Raw genomic sequence first — 17,685 nt, forward strand, 5'->3', positions numbered from 1 at the left:
TGTGTATGGATCTATGGATGTATGTGTGTGTGTGTATAGATGTATGTGTGTGTATAGATGTATGTGTGTGTTTTGATGTGTGTGTGTGTGTGTGTGTGTGTGTGTGTGTGTGTGTGTGTGTGTGTGTGTGTGTGTGTGTGTGTATGTGTGTGTATGGATCTATGGGTGTGTGTGTGTGTGTGTGTGTGTGTGTGTGTGTGTGTGTATAGATGTATGTGTGTGTATAGATGTATGTGTGTGTATAGATGTATGTGTGTGTCTATAGATGTATGTGTGTGTGTATGGATCTATGGATGTATGTGTGTGTGTGTGTGTATAGATGTATGTGTGTGTGTATGGATGTATTTGTCTATAGATGTATGTGTGTGTGTCTATAGATGTATGGATGGATGTGTGTGTGTATAGATGTAGATGTATATGTGTGGATGTATGTGTGTGTGTATATGTGTGTATGCATATCTGCCTCTTTTGGGGTCTACGGGGTGGTGGGGGGGGGGGGGGGGGGGGGGAGAGAAGGGGGGTAGGGGAGAAGGTGGGGTTGGGTGGTGTTTGCCGCCCAAGATAGGTATTTTTATGTTTGTTTGGTTAAAGTCTTATGTTTATGTTAGTATGAATCTACACGCTGCCCTGTCTTCTAGCAAGCATTGAAATTGCTTTAAAATACCTTTTGTCGGTGCAGTATACTGTTTATTCTACCAGGTGAGCGCCAGGGGTATTGCCCCTGTTTACTTCCATTATTAAATTTCCATAGACGTGTATAATCATCGATGAAGTCCAGCACGGTATTCCCACCTTTCCCCGATTATCTGTGCCAAAAATGCATTTGCTTGATTGAACCTTGTCGGTTGGTGTTCGAAAGTTAACTTGGAATCCTTTTTGCAGGTCGATGGGATGCTTGACATCGACAACTGAAAGAGAATTTGCAGTTCCTTGAAAGCGACGTTTAAATACCCTCGCTGATGAAGCCTCCATTCCATTGGGTCAAAGGACATCAAGGCCTCAGGTCAAATGGTTTTCATCATTTTTCTAACAATTACTTCTTCTTTTTTGTAAGAATAAAACAAAAACGTTCATTTTTCCATTCCCTGCCATAACCCTTCTTTGCTTCACAGCACTCCAATGGGAAGTTTGGTTACTGTGCCCACCAATGGGTGGATCGCTTACTGCTCGCTTTGGGCCTTCCGGATGTGACGGAAGTCGTGAGGGACATCGAGCAGAGGTAGACTTAGAGTTGTCACTGATACTAAACATAAGCTTCATTTATTGACATAAGCAGAAAAATCGGGGAGGTGGACGATGGAGGATTAGAAAGAAAAAAAAGAGTAGGGAAAGAAAGAAGTAAGGAAGCAAAGGAGAGTGGTGAACAACGTGTGTTGTGTTGCGATCAACACTGGTGCTTGTCATGTCGGCCGGTACTCGGATTGGTGCCCGAGCTCCAGGTGAATGGAACTAACAGGCATTATGTGGAACTGGAGTGGAAAGTGAAGCATCTGACCTGGCCTTAAAGGTGACGCCTTTGCCTGTTATGGAGGACCTGTACGACCCTGCAGAGCCAACCAGGTGAGCAATGCGCCTTGGCCTCATTATGTTATGATGTGAGCTTTACTGCCAAAGAGCAAAGATTGTGTTGAAAGGAACAAAAGAGCTGAGCTTACCAAGTAAAGTGGACACTATTGGTCAGATTCCATGAAAAGTATTCATAAAGTGCACAAAGGACTTGGGTTAATTTGTCTGCAGATGTAGAACTGGGAGATGCACTATGGAGTAGAAGTAGGTTGTTATAGATGAGCAGACTGGAAGGGGAAGCGTACGAGGTGGGGGGTGAAAGGCGGGGAGGTGGAGGAAGGGAAGTGATAGAGTGAAAAGATGAGGATAAGAAGGGGAGCAAGGTGTGTGATAAAAGGAGGATGGTGTTGAGTAGGTGAAATAGGATGAGGTCTTGGGATTATGAGGAGGCATAAGGGGTCCCCCCCGTCCCCCCTTTTTAAGGCCATTTCTCTGCTAGAGCGAGGGTTAGCCTTGCGGGCCCCATGACAATCATCATGGTTCCCTTTTTGAGGCAATGTTTTAACGGTCGATGCCCTTCCTGACGCCAACCCTTGAGTCTCATCTTACGACACGCAGGGATACGGTGGACCTATTCACACCGGGTATGAAGACTTTTATAGGAGGTGTAGTGGGTATGAAGACTTTTATATGAGGTTTTGTGGGTATGAAGACTTTTATAGGAGGTGTAGTGGGTATGAAGACTTTTATAGGAGGTGTAGTGGGTATGAAGACTTTTATAGGAGGTGTAGTGGGTATGAAGACTTTTATATGAGGTTTTGTGGGTATGAAGACTTTTATAGGAGGTGTAGTGGGTATGAAGACTTTTATAGGAGGTGTAGTGGGTATGAAGACTTTTATAGGAGGTGTAGTGGGTATGAAGACTTTTATATGAGGTGTAGTGGGTATGAAGACTTTTATAGGAGGTGTAGTGGGTATGAAGACTTTTATAGGAGGTGTAGTGGGTATGAAGACTTTTATAGGTGTCGTGGGTATGAAGACTTTTATAGGAGGTGTAGTGGGTATGAAGACTTTTATATGAGGTGTAGTGGGTATGAAGACTTTTATAGGACGTGTAGTGGGTATGAAGACTTTTATAGGAGGTGTTGTGGGTATGAAGACTTTTATAGGAGGTGTAGTGGGTATGAAGACTTTTATAGGAGGTGTAGTGGGTATGAAGACTTTTATCGGAGGTGTAGTGGGTATGAAGACTTTTATAGGAGGTGTAGTGGGTATGAAGACTTTTATAGGAGGTGTTGTGGGTATGAAGACTTTTATAGGAGGTGTAGTGGGTATGAAGACTTTTATAGGAGGTGTAGTGGGTATGAAGACTTTTATCGGAGGTGTAGTGGGTATGAAGAGGGGAATATGAAAGCATTTGAGCTCGGAGGAGGATTGGTAACCAACTACGAATGTCCTTTTACACTCTCATTTGCCCTGAGCTGACAAGACCATAATTGGGAGGGCAAGATCTTTATCCCCACCCATGGCTACACAGATGGTATCTCCCTGATAAAGAACATGTTAGGATTTTACCTGAAAAAAGTTAGAAGATAGCATTCCCATGTGAAGCATCGCCGCACGGTGCTGTGGCATCAAGTACCACATGTCCTCAACATCTGGTTTATGGTTTATGGTTTATTTGTGCATTCTTTCTTAACCTCCTTTCTTTTACTTTCTTGTGAAAAGATGTCACTTGGGTCTTGTAACGTCGTCCTGCACGTTGTAATTGGGTGGACAAGTTCAGGCCAAGCCATTGAAATGCCATCACCTTTTGGTTACCCAACACATAAACACCCACATTTTTCTTCTTTAACTGTCACAACTTTTACCGTGTTATTGTGGGGTTGGCCGAGCAAGCTTTGGCCCTCGTGTTGCACGAACCAGGCCTGACGTTAGACAAAGGTTGGGGCAGGAATTTGGAATTTGGACATGGGTGTGGGGGCATCCCATCCATGCTCTTTGGAAATGTGTCAAGAGTACAGAATTCGATAACATTCTACCCAAAGCCTAAAGATTAGTGGCCATTGATGGGCAAATGGATGACTAAACCCAGTTCTTCATCAGTAAGCGACATCTTTCTCTCGTTTCTCGTAACAAAAACGTTTGTTGATCTCTGGGTTCGTCACCGCACTTTGATACGCTGTGAACCCCTCAGAGACTATGTGGCGTCACTTCTTGACTTGAATGGGTCTGAATTCCTTGAACCAAAGGGAAAGCAGTTTTTTAAATCTGAAATTATTGCTGTGTAACACATGTCGATCGATGCATCTTTGATATGATGTTTGGTGTGTCTTTTAAATACTCTTGCATTTTCTCTCGGGCGACAGGATAGCTCAGTTGGTTGCAAGCTCATCATGGAGCCATCTTGTTTCATTTCAATCCTCGACCCTCTCTAGCACGTCACACCAAACCCAAAACTACTAACACAACTGACGCAAGGGGTGCTGCATCATGGAGCCATCTAGTTTCAGTTCAATCCTCCTCCGTCTCGAGCACGTCACACCAAACTGATGCAGGGGGTGCTGCATCATGGAGCCGTCTAGTTTCAGTTCAATCCTCCTTCTCGAGCACGTCACACCAAACCGATGCAGAGGGTGCTGCATCATGGAGCCGTCTAGTTTCAGTTCAATCCTCCTTCTCGAGCACGTCACACCAAACCGATGCAGAGGGTGCTGCATCATGGAGCCGTCTAGTTTCAGTTCAATCCTCCTCCGTCTCGACCACGTCACACCAAACTGATGCAGGGGGTGCTGCATCATGGAGCCGTCTTGTTTCATTTCAATCCTCGACCCTCTCTAGCACGTCACACCAAACCCAAAAACTACTAACACAACTGACGCAAGGGGTGCTGCATCATGGAGCCATCTAGTTTCAGTTCAATCCTCCTCCGTCTCGAGCACGTCACACCAAACTGATGCAGGGGGTGCTGCATCATGGAGCCGTCTAGTTTCAGTTCAATCCTCCTCCGTCTCGAGCACGCGGCACCAATCCCAAAACTGCTAAAACAACTGGCGCAGGGGGTGCTGCATCTCGGAGCATGCCGTCCTAAGCGAGGCAACATAGTTAAAGGCCACTGTCCCATGTGCATGCTGGTTGGCTTGAAAAAGAGCAGGCAATTGTGTGCCCGTACCCAGGTGAAAGTCGCTGCTTTGGGTAAGCTGCCTCGTTGTAACCTTACCTGCGGTTAGCTAGGAGTCGAAGTGCTGCGGAGTGCACATCACCTGGCCTGACCATGATTGCTCCAAAATGGCCTTCTCCCACGTGTTAAAAAAAAAAGAAAGTCTCGTTATAAAAATACATCTATCTCTTTCCCTCCATGTGTGAACGAATGGGTTTGCACGAAGCCACGTCGTGGCCACGATGCATGTTTAATTGTTTAATTTGAGGGTTTTTGCGTTTCCTCTCGTGACGTCACACGTTCACTTTGTTTCCCATTCGCTTGACGTTGTGATACTCGGTCTTCCTGCCGCGTTCATCTTCTTCCTCCCCCTCCCTCCCAGCTTGATGTTTCATTGATGGGTTTTTTCCGGATCTCCAAGAATGTATCCGACTGCGGACGTCAGCCGAGACCGACGTTGCCGAGCTGAAGGTTTCGATAAAAGCACGGATATCGCACACCGACATTCGATACGTTAACCCTATAAAACGCAATGGATGTCCGTTCAGCTCGAGATCTGCGTTACCATAGACAACCACCCAAAAAGGACGACGGTGTGCTCTGGTGACGGGAATGTTGGCAAGGTCAAGGCGGCGGCGGTTCGTGAAAGCGCGATGGAGCCGCCAAGGTCGACGGGGGAACGAAAGCACACCTAGGTATACCCCATCGCGCACCCGCCTTCCACAACCCCCCGAGCTGCCCTTCCCTAACTCCCACCCCATCACCAGGGCCATTCGGAGCGGCCTGGAGAAGCCTTCGTCGGCGGCCACAACCTGACTCGTACCCCGCCCCCACCTTTCACCTTTAACCTTTCTCCGCGGAACCACCTTTTGGGACACAAGACGTGTTAAAGGTGTTATGGGACCTGCCTCGCGGCTGCTTCCGCCAGCTGCCCGCCTAAGAGAGAGAGAGAGAGCACACCTGTGTTTGCTATTGGCGCACACAGCACGAGGCTGTACCGTGTACGCACGCACACCTTTTGAGTAACGAGCGTTAGACATGTTGTCGATCCGTTAGTCTTCCGTGTCCGTACTCCGTGTCTGTCTGTGTGCGCGTTCCCCGTGTCTTTGTTTGTTTGCGGCCTTGTTCGTAACCGCCCACCTTTTATTATTACCTCCACGATAGTCACCACGAACGGCGTCGTGCTTCCGCTTTCCCGGGCGCGCCAGCTCGTCCTCCCCGGATAAGCGTATCGCTTCGCTCGTGACGTCATAAGTAACGGCGGCTTGTTCGTGTCGTGCCGGCGCTCAACGCCCGATTCGAGGCCATGGTCGACCGTGTTCCGTGACGTAGCCCCTGTCGGCACGTTATCGCCGGCTAGCAAGATGGTGTCCGCACCTAAAGCACGTCCGCCGTGCGTACACCGACCATGAATTGTATGACTCATTTTATGATTGTAAATGTTGCCAACCCTTTGTGTTCTTACTGTGCTCGTGTTTTATTCCCTCTGCCCTTGTCCCACCTCCAAACGCCGGACGTTCTACCTTGATGATCTGCAGAGAGGACGAAAAAGAGGTGCTTTTCATTATTACTATTATTTTGTCGCTTTAAAATGAATCGATTGCACATGTGGACATTTTTTGCTGTTGTCGTGGATTCTTGGACTGTCTGTGATTTTTAACCTGCTGATTTATGAGGCCATTGACTGCACCGACAGGCTGAGTGATTGATGAGCACCTTTTCCAGCACCTGATTGGGAACTCAACAATGTTGTCCCATGTGTTGTATCTATTACCTTGCACCTGCACACGTTTGAAAACAACACCCTTCATTTGATATCGCTCAGCCGACGTCACGAGTTTACCTTCCGTACCTGTGCTGGCGCACACCGAATGGCTAATGTTTGTTTTAGCTCCGCCAGCGAAGGTGGATACTGGTCTTGTTTTCACCTCTGTTTGTCTGTTTGTGAGCAAGATGTCTCAAAAAGTTGTGCACGGATTCGGACGAAACTTGGTGGACCTGTTGGGTGTGCGACAAGGAAGAATCTATTCGATTTTGGTGAAGATCTGAATATGGATTCGGAGATGAGAATTATTTATATTTTTAAGTGATTCTTCACCATTGAGTGATAGGGCTAAAACCAACATATAGCAGGATATCTCAAAAAGTTGCGTACGGATTTGGACGAAACTTGGTGGACCTGTTGGGTGTGTGACAAGGATGAATCGATTCGATTTTGGTGAAGATCTGAATATGGATTCGGAGATGAGAATTATTTATTTTTTAATTATTTATTTTTCACGGCGAGGTCACGTCTTTTCGAAGCTGCTCCATGCGCTCACGCTTTCGAAGCTAAGTGATATTTCTCAATTGTGTTTTTGTCGAGACTGTATCTATCTTTCGGTGTATGTACCTATAGCGTATCTTTTGGAAAATTTTCGGTGCTAATTTTTCGTACATGTATACACAATCGTCGGTTAATGGTATCGAGTATTCTGCGGCCTAGTACTCGTAGGCTTAGACTACCGTACCGTCTCCGACCTTGTGGTTTGTTTTTCTCTCAGCGTTTAGTCGAATGCGCTGAAATTATTTTCGTTCTCTGTTTCGTACCAGTCGTTCACCCCGTACCTCCTTGTTTAATATCTGTACTCACAAAAAAAAAAAAAAAAACCCCCAAAAAAAGATTTCCTTCCCAGGTCTTATTCGTTTATTTGTTGTTCTTTTTGTTCGTTCGTTCTTCGTTCGCGATCACGCGGTTAGAAATGTATAATCTCTCCCCTGAACAACTATTTTCTCTCATATATTATAACACCCTTTTCTTCTTTTCCTACAAAAGGATGCTTTCGTCTTGCTCACCAAATCTATTCATTCCAAAAAATATATATAATACCATCTCTTACAGTTCCTCCTTTCTACATTCCATAAACTATCCAGAACTCCATCCCTCCTCCAGTGTCCTCAAACGTATTTTTGACTCGAAGGTCTCAAACTCATTTTGCAAAAAATGTTCGTTTCCCATGAATCGTACACTTTTCAAAATCCAATCTCACCCCTCCCCTCCAAATCCTCCCCATCACCCATCCCTTTCAAATCTCCCCCCTTGCCCCTTCCCTCCCCTCCCTCCTAAACTCCTCCCACACCCATCCCCTCCGAGACTCTCCCTCGCTCCTCCCCTCCTAGACTCCCCTCTCACCCCTCCTCCTCAAAGCATCCTCCCTGCTTCTTCCTCCTTCCAACTTTCACCTTCATCTCCCCAAACCTTCTGCCTTGCTCTTCCCCCTCCTCAAATAACACCTCACTGTGCCTCACCCAATCTCCATCAAACCTTTTGTCCGCCCCATTCTTCCCTTTCTCCAAGCTATTCTGAAATCTCTGACACACCTTCAACAGCTCTCCCTACCTCTTCCTCCTCTTCCACATCTTACCCTACCCCTCCCCCCCCTGTTCTGGACCCGATGCTCCCCCTTCCTCTTCATTAACGGTATGGACCTCAAACATCCGGGGCCTTTGCTCAAACTTGACTGACCTCTCCATACAGGTTGCTTCTGACAAACCAGATGTGATCTGCTTAACAGAAACTTTCCTCCTTCATGATGTCTCTGATGCCTTGGTATCTCTCCCAGGTTACTCCCTCCTCCGGTATGACAGACCTGAGCCTCGTCCTGGAGGTGGGGTTGCTATCTTTATAAAAAACTCTCTTCCTCACTCGCCCTCCACTGCCCTCTCTCCACCTCACCCCCAGGAATACCTTTGGCTACGGCTTCCCCTTCGCTCCCACCTTTTGTTCATATGTGTGTTGTACCGTCCACCAATCAGCGATGACTCCATCTACATCTCACTGTCTGATAATATGGACCAACTTCTATCTACCCATCACAACTCTCTCTTCCTCATATGTGGTGATTTCAATTGTCACCATGCTAGTTGGCTGGGTGTGGGTACCTCTCTCACCAGCCATGGCTCTTCAGCAAAGGACTTCTGCGACTCACTGGGACTGACACAATCTGTCAATTTCCCGACCCAGATCTCAGTCAACGGAGCATCTTCTCTTCTGGATTTGGTTATGACAAACTTCCCTGAAAATGTCTGCTGCTCTTCTTCTGCTCCAATCGGCTCATCTGATCATGTGCTTGTCAAAGTGGACATCTCTCTGACCATTCTCAGAGAGCCTCCTCAGCGTCGACGAGTCTGGCATTTCACTCAGGCCAACTGGCACGGTCTTCAAGCAGCCATCAATCATCTGGACTGGTCTCCCATCTCTACCGCCTCTGACATCAACTCATCCTGGGAATTCTTTCAAAGTAAATTGCTCTCTCTCATGCACAGATTTATACCATCTCGTCTTCAGTTGTCATACCCTTCCTCCCGTCCATGGTACACGGAATCTTGTGGTGAGGCTGTTGCCCTGAAACAACTTGCTTTCGTCTCCTGGAAAGCAAATCCAACGGAAGGAAATCTCATTTCCTTTCACAAAGCCCGAAACAAGTGTGTGTCCACCCTCAGGAGAGCCAGGAAACAATATCTCACCATTCTCAAGACCGAACTCTCTTATCTGTCTCCCTCTTCCAAATCCTGGTGGCGTCTGGTCAAATCTGTTTCTGGTGTTTGTTCCCCCTCCATCCCCTCCCTCACCTCAAACGGCTTAACGGCTGACTCCGCACGTGAAAAAGCTGAATGCCTCAACTCTGTGTTTGCCTCTAAATCTTGTGTCCCAAACCCATCCCTCTCTGTACCCACCATACCCAGTCTTACCCAGCTGCTCCTGGACTCTGTGTCCTTTCCTCCTGACAAGGTGGAAAAGTTTCTGTCAACCCTCGACTCTGATTCTGCAACTGGTCCTGATGGCATCAGCCCACGGGTCCTAAAATCATGTTCTTCTGCTCTTTCACTCCCTCTTTCTGTTCTCTTCACCCTCTCTTTTGCTCAAGGTCATCTGCCATCTGCTTGGAAATCAGCCAACATCACCGCTTTGCACAAAAAAGGTGCAAAAACAGATCCCAGCAACTACAGACCAATCAGCCTTCTCCCAATTATCAGCAAAGTCATGGAATCCATCATTACTTCAGATATTTAATCTTTCCTCTTCTCCAATGGCTTGATCTCTGATCATCAATTTGGTTTCAGACCTGGTCACTCTACTCTGGACATGCTGCTTCTGCTTTCTCAACAATGGATGGAGGTCCTCAACGCCAAACAGGAAATTAGAGCTGTCTCCCTTGACATTTCACGTGCCTTCGATACGGTCTGGCACCCTGCTCTGCTCTCCAAACTCTCCTCCTTTGGTATCCATGGAAATCTCCACGCATGGCTGGCGGACTTCCTCTCTGGTCATAGTCAACGTGTGGCCCTGAATGGGTTTCTCTCATCTCCTCTTCCTGTTCAGGCTGGAGTTCCCCAAGGTAGTGTTCTGGGCCCTGTGCTTTTTCTGGTCTTCATCAATGATCTCTCTGACTCTTGAAAATCCTCTCTATCTCTTTGCTGACGACTCTACTCTCTGTCGCTCCATTCCTCATCCCTCAGATCGGCAGTCTGCAGCCTCCTCACTCTCTGCAGACCTGGACAAAATCACAGACTGGTCAAACAAGTGGAACATGTCTTTCAATCCTGACAAATCTCACACTCTTACAATGTCTCTCCGAAAGGACCGACTGGACAACCCTCCCATCTACTTTCTCAACCATCCTCTCCAAGAAGTTCTGTCGCTCAAGCTTTTGGGTCTCACTATCTGCCATGATCTTTCTTGGGAAAACCACATTTCCAAGCTGGCCTCCAAAGCCAGTCGCCGACTGGGCATCCTCCGTCGTGCGAAGTCCTTCCTTGGCACACCTGAGCTCCTCACCACATACAAGGCTTTCATCCGCAGCTCAATGGAATACTGTTCCCCCCTCTGGGCTGGTGCTCCTGCCTCACACCTTGCTCGGCTTCACGCTGTTGAGGCCAAAGCTTTCAGAATCATTGGAATCTCCTGCGATGTAGTCAACGCCGAGGGCCTTTCACTCACTCACCGCAGGCAGGTTGGTGGTCTTTCTGTCTTCTACTGACTCCTCTCCGGCCTTGCTCCCCCAGCTCTCTCTGTGCTCTGTCCCCCCAATATTCCTTCAGGTCGCACAAGATCTGCCTGCAACCCTCTTATGGTTAAACTGCCAAAGTCTAGGCTCTCTGCTCACCTTCACTCTTTCATTCCCCTTTTCTCCCGCCTCTGGAACAAACTCCCCCACTCCCTTCAATCCCACTCCTCCCTCCAGGTCTTTAAAACAGCTGTTCACCACCATCTCTTATCGTCCCCCATCGAAAACCTTGATCTTTTCTACCCCCGGTAATTCACCCCAGAGTCCTTGCAGTGTTCATATGTTTTAATCCTCTCCCACCTCCCCCCAAGTCCTCCCGATGTCCCTGCTCTCAAATGTTGTGTTTGTGTCCTTCCCCCTCTTCCCCCTCTCTTTTGTGTCCTTCCCCCTCTCTCCCCATCTTGTCTGCCGCTCCCCTTGTTTTTTGTGTTTTGTGTGTCGGTTTGTCTTTTTGTGTGATTAATGTTAGCTCTTTCACGAGCCTCGATCTTGTATACAAAAAAAAAAAGAAAAAAAAAAGTGATTCTTCACCATTGAGTGATAGGGCTAAAACCAACATGTATCAGGATATCTCAAAAAATTATGCATGGTTTAGGACGAAACTTGGTGGACCTGTTGGGTGTGCGACAAGGAAGAATCTATTCGATTTTGGTGAAGATCTGAATATGGATTCGGAGATGAGAATTATTTATATTTTTAAGTGATTCTTCACCATTGAGTGATAGGGCTAAAACCAACATATAGCAGGATATCTCAAAAAATTGCGGACGGATTTGGACGAAACCTGGTGGACCTGTTGGGTGTGTGACAAGGAAGAATCTATTCGATTTTGGTGAAGATCTGAATATGGATTCGGAGATGAGAATTATTTATATTTATAAGTGATTCTTCACCATTGAGTGATTGGGCTAAAACCAACATATAGCAGGATATCTCAAAAAGTTGCGGACGGATTTGGACGAAACCTGGTGGACCTGTTGGGTGTGCGACAAGGAAGAATTTATTCGATTTTGGTGAAGATATGGATTCGGAGATGATAATTATTTATATTTTTAAGTGATTCTTCACCATTGAGTGATTGGGCTAAAACCAACAGAAAGCAGGATATCTCAAAAAGTTGCAGACGGATTTGGACGAAACTTGGTGGACCTGTTGGGTGTGTGACAAGGATGAATCGATTCGATTTTGGTGAAGATCTGAATATGGATTCGGAGAGGAGAATTTTTTTTTTTTAAAGTGATTCTTCACCATTGAGTGACAGAGCTAAAACCAACATATAGCAGGATATCTCAAAAAGTTGCGGACGGATTTGGACGAAACTTGGTGGACCTGTTGGGTGTGTGACAAGGATGAATCGATTCGATTTTGGTGAAGATCTGAATATGGATTCGGAGAGGAGAATTTTTTTTTTTTAAAGTGATTCTTCACCATTGAGTGACAGAGCTAAAACCAACATATAGCAGGATATCTCAAAACGTTGTGCACGAATTCGGACGAAACTTGGTGGACCAGTTGGGTGTGTGACAAGGAAAAAAAAAAAAAGATTCGATTTTGGTGAAGATCTGAATATGGATTCGGAGATGAGAATTATTAAATTTTTTAAGTGATTCTTCACCATTGAGTGATCGGGCTAAAACCAACAGAAGCAGGATATCTCAAAAAATTATGCATGGTTTAGGACGAAACTTGGTGGACAGGTTGGGTGTCTGACAAGGAAAAAAAAAAAGATTAGATTTTAGTGAAGATCTGAATATTGATTCGGATATGAGAATTATTTAATTTTTTAAGTGATTCTTCACCATTGGGCGATAAGGCCAAAAATGATACATAGCAGGATATCTCCAAAAATTATACACGGATTCGGACGAAACTTGGTGGACGGTTGGGTGTGTGACGAGGAAGAATTTATTAGATTTTATTGAAGGATCAGGATACGATTTATTTATTTATTACTATGATTTTTTTCCCAAGTGGATTCTTCACCATTGAGAGAGGCCAAAAATATCTAAAGCAGGATATCTCAAACGGATGTGCACGGATTTGGATGAAACTTGGACAGATGGGGTCTGTGATACAACAAACAACAACATGCATTTTAAGGCCATTTCCCCTGCTCGAGTGGGGGTTAGCCTTGCGGTCCCCATGACAATCTTCTCCATCTCCTTCTCCAAACAAAAGAGAACTCAACTCAGACTCAACTCAACTCAGTCAACTCACTCAACTCAGAACTCAACTCAGTTTTTTGAACTCAACTCAGAGAACAAAAAAGAAAAAGAGAACAAACAAAAGAGAACAAAAGAGAAAGAGAACCATGGTGTGTGATGACTAATCGATTCGATTTTGGTGAAGATCCGGATCTGGATACCAGAACCTTTCAAGTGATTCTTCACCAGTGATAGGGCAAAAGCGATAGCGATTATAGCACGATATTTTAAAAAGTCGTGGAGGAGTTTTGCCAAAACTAGGTAGATGAGTTGTGTAGGTGAGAATAACAAGGCGATTAGAGTTTGGTTAAGGCCCGGATTCAGATCCAGCCGATCAGTGGGATACGAAACGTAAAAAAAACTGTTGGGCCTGGTGGAGGTATGCACTCTATTGAGTGCTGGTTGTCTTACAGCGTTGTCTTACCTGTGCTCACGAAGCGAAAAGCGTGGTTAAGCATTCAGTTACGTCTGTGCCGTGTGCCGTACGTGTCTGCATTTTAAAAATTCCTTTTGTTGGCAACCGTTGGTCCGATTGACATGAATTTTTCACCATAGGAGCGGCGACTCCTGTAGAATATTTTAATGATTATTATGACGTCATACGTCACGTGGTGCAGGCGCCACCTTGGAATAAATTCGCCCCTCTATATCTCTGAAACCACTCCATGGAAAAAATTGAGACCTGGCTCATTGTCAAGTACTCCCCATGGGGAATAAGATATGTTAATGATGATGTCATCAGTGCCTTTGTTATGACGTCATAATTCGACAGTGACAACTCTTAGTCTGATCATTATTTTTAAAAAATCAGCGACTGTTGGTCTGACGGACACAATTTTCACCATAGGAGCACCTCCTCCTTTGGAATATTTTCATGATAATCATGATGTCATAGGTCATGTGAAGCCGGCGCCCTCTTGGAAAAACGAAAAATGTTGCACCTCTATACCTCCAAAACCGCTGCATGGAAAAAATTGAAACATGGCTCACTGTAAAGAACTCAATATGGGGAATAGGTATTGTTAACAATGACGTCACTGGTAAAATAATTATGACGTCATAATTCGACAGTGACAACTCTTAGTCTGATCAGTTTGAAATGTATTGAGCCTGATCTATGCAACAATTGTATTAGAGAATATATATTTATGATGTCATCGCTCACGTGGTCTGGCAGCCATATTGGATCAAAGAAAAAAAAAATGTAAAAAAATAGAAAAGTAGGCTCGCAACAAGTTGACTGCGCAGGGTAAGTGTTCTATGAATACCATCTAGTTCTTGTCATGTTTCTGCCTTCGTGTTCTACGTTTCACTTTGTTCCATCGTTATTCTGCCTCTGAATTGTTGTTTTAAAACTGTTTTTCGGTTCTTTGTCCAATAATTTTTAAGTCCCGGTGTCCATCCATCTGTTCACATTTGATTAAGAATCTTCTCCACAGCAACCTGAGCGATACGGACCAAATTTGTTAGAATGCTTCAGAGCAGTAAGGTCTCATGGCATTATGCTCCCCATCTGGATGTGCCCCTGTAGTTGGGGTTAAAATGGGGGGCTTTGTCCAAAGGGGGGTAATTTATTTTAAAATCTTCTCAGAAACCGTTGGGAAATAACCGATGGTCCCCCATGGGGCTATTTATTCTTCTTTCTCTGCCTTTCTCATTTTTGTACACCGTTCTTTTCCTATTCCATCTCCAGGCGCTGCATGACATCATCACTGGGCACCGAAGGGGGCCCAGTGATTATGCACGCTGAAAGGGAGTACTCAGTTTTCTCTCCGTTTGTTTACTTGTTTTTTTGTTTGTTTTCTTGTTTGTTTGTCTGGGTGATATCTCGGCCATTCTTTGAGATAGGAAACTCAAATTTGGGCCCAAGAGTGAGCACGTGCTTTGGCAAAAACTATTTTTAATTTTTTGACTAGCAGGAGTACTCGTACACGGCGTTGTCTGGGATGGGGGGAGGAGAGGCAGGAGAGGGAGGGGTGAGGCAGGGAGTGGGGGGGAGGGGAGGAGGAGGGGAGAGGGACGGGAAAGATATACTACATATACATATTTTGGGGGAGGGAGCGCGTTTTGGCTTTTCCCAGGCCCCTCTGTTTTGGGGGAGGGGAGGGTAGAGGAGGGGAAGGGAATGAGGAAAGATTTACCTGTGCAAAGAGTGTTTTAACCCTTTGAGTACGGGATTTTTTTTTGATAAAAATACCCCCGGTACCGGATTAATTTGGTATTGCGGGAATGCAACCACGTACTGACTATCTATTTATAGGTATAGTCGATGACGTGTAGTCATGTCATCCATACACAAAACTTGTTCGTGGGTTGCGGCACTGGAAGTCATCCGTACTCAAAGGGTTAACCTCAGTGTTGCCCAGGTAAAAATGGAAATTGTAGTACCCTCTGCCACCATCACCAGGTGGCGCTACATAGTACACATTTACATAGATAATTTACGCTCCTCTCCCGGTCCCCCACACCCACGAATGAGGCCACGGCCACATAGCCTATGTTACCCCCAGGCAAAGTTGTATTTGTATTTGTACCTTGAGTAAAGTATATATGTGTTTATAGCTGGATTACTCGGCGTTGCTCAAGCGAAAAAGAAACATTAACATTTTAAAAATGAGGGCAAATATAATGGAAAAGCAATTACAACCGAATCAGAATCCATCACAACTGTCAAATCATTATTTTACCTTTTTGTTGAATATATGCTGCTGAATGTGCTGTTCATCACGTTTGTGAGTTGAGTAAGATGACGTTCAGGAAGAAGAAGAAGCCTTACCAGCAACTTTGACCCCTTCTGGAATTGTTTTATTATTTGTGTTCAAATGTCTGGTGATTGTTTTGTATTTATTTATTCGAATGTGTACTTGTATATAACTGTCATTAATCAAAAAGGCTAAGGCACTATTGAGCGAGTTTTTTATTTAGTTATTTATTATTATTATTTTTGAATAAAAAAATGACCGTTGTTTTTCCAAATTTTTTTTTTTTGCCTAAAACTTCCAGGCAGTCACTGATGAACCTCTGAAAGTTTGACGAAGATCTGTCCAGCCATCTATGACAAAAATGGCGACGCACACAGACCAACGGCTCTCTTATATAGTAAACTAGCAGAAGTACCCGGCATTGCCGGGCGGGGGAGGGGAGGGTGGAGGGGAGGGGAACGGGGGGGGGGGGAGAAGAGGGGGAGGGGAGAGGGGAGAAGAGGGGGAGGGGAGAGGGGAGGGGAGAGGGGAGAAGAGGGGGAGGGGAGAGGGGAGAAGAGGGGGAGAGGGGAGAGGGGAGAAGAGGGGGGAGTGGGAGAGGGGAGAAGAGGGGGGAGTGGGAGAGGGGAGAAGAGGGGGGAGGGGGAGAGGGGAGAAGAGGGGGGAGGGGGAGAGGGAAAAGAGGGCGGGAGCGGGTGGGAGGGGAATGGTGTGGAGGGGAGGAGAGGGGGGAGGGGAGAAGGGGGGAGGGGGAGAGGAGTGGGGGGGAGGGGGAGGGGGAGGGGAAAGGGGAGGCGGAGGAGGGAGGGGGTGGGGAAGGGGTAGGGCAGAAAGGAAGGGGTAGGGGGAAAGGGAGGAGCATGGGGGAAAGGGAGGGGAGGGGAAGGGGTGGGGCAGAAAGGAAGGGGTAGGGGGAAAGGGAGAGGCATGGGGAAAGGGGGGGAGGGGGTGGAGGAGGGTGGGGAAGGGGTAGGGCAGAAAGGAAGGGGTAGGGGGAAAGGGAGGAGCATGGGGGAAAGGGAGGGGAGGGGAGGGGGAATGGGTAGGGGGGAAAGGGAGGGGCATGGGGGAAAGGGAGGGGAGGGAGGGGGGAAGGGAGGGGGAGGAGGGAAGGGGAGGGGAGGGATATAGATGGTTACTGGCAATTGATCACATCCACAAATGATGTAATCCACACAATTTATGTACTTTACATAACGTTAATAGGAATACATGGTCGTGTAGATGGGAAATACAGTTTGTTTGAAATAAATCACAAATATCAGATGAAAGTGAAAAAAAACCTATGTGGTGTGAATGGCAATGTTCCTCGCTGAAATGTGAAAAAACTGAATTACGTGCGAATGCATAACTGTGAGATTATGGCGGCAAAGTTGGAACATCACGTGATCGCTCTGAGCGAATCAGCGTGCTGCTCTGCGACCAGCTGAGATTCTGTGTATAATGTTCCTCGCTGAAATGCGCTGAGGTAAATATGAATAAAAAAATCGATATATTTTCACTTTTACGTTTTGGCTAACTCGCTCGCGAACCTGACGAAGATCCTGAGCAAGGATCGCTACGTTATGCTAACGCTACGTTAGCTACGCTACGTTACGCTACGTTCGCTACATTATGGCTAAAAATATGGATCTAAAGATGAAAGAAAAAAAAACCTATGTGGTGTGAATGGCAATGTTCCTCGCTGAAATGTGAAAAAACTGAATTACGTGCAAACGCATAACTGTGAGATTATGGCGGCAAAGTTGGAACATCACGTGATCGCTCTGAGCGAATCAGCGCGCTGCTCTGCCATTCCAGTCATAATATTCCTCGCTGAAATGCGCCGAGGTAAAAATATGGTTTAAAAATATTATGAAATAAATTTTTAGGTCGACCATGTTCGTACCAGGCTCAATGGCCATGTTTGTGCCAAATATCAAGTTCGTGAGCCTCTCAGTTTAGGAGTCTATCGGTAACATCACACACACACACACACGCACGCACACGCACACACACACGCAAATTGTGTTTTATATATATAGATTAATTAATTGGTTGATTTGTTATTTAATTATAATCAATTT

The 17,685-nt window shown here is 45.9% G+C and overlaps 1 protein-coding gene across 6 annotated transcripts in view; it reads left to right on the forward strand.

Moving 5' to 3' along the window:
• Positions 1-1,174: 1,174 nt before the first annotated feature.
• LOC137414106 (uncharacterized) overlaps positions 1,175-17,685 on the forward strand; it is a 150,814-nt gene continuing 134,303 nt past the window's right edge. For 2 of the 6 annotated variants that reach the window (XM_078780440.1, XM_078780438.1), the window contains exons 1-2: positions 1,175-1,560; positions 6,205-6,220. Coding sequence is in view for 3 of the 6 variants with exons in the window: in XM_078780438.1 (XP_078636564.1) it covers positions 1,526-1,560; positions 6,205-6,220 (51 nt within the window). In the remaining 3 variants the exon portion in view is untranslated. Of the gene's footprint in view, positions 1,561-5,176; positions 5,362-6,204; positions 6,221-17,685 lie in introns of those variants that run through there. The other 4 variants (XM_078780439.1, XM_078780437.1, XM_078780436.1 and 1 more) reach the window with 4 other exon arrangements.

The sequence above is a fragment of the Myxine glutinosa genome, chromosome 6 (assembly GCF_964187855.1).
Source record: "Myxine glutinosa chromosome 6, kmMyxGlut1.1, whole genome shotgun sequence".
NCBI lineage: Eukaryota > Metazoa > Chordata > Myxini > Myxiniformes > Myxinidae > Myxine > Myxine glutinosa.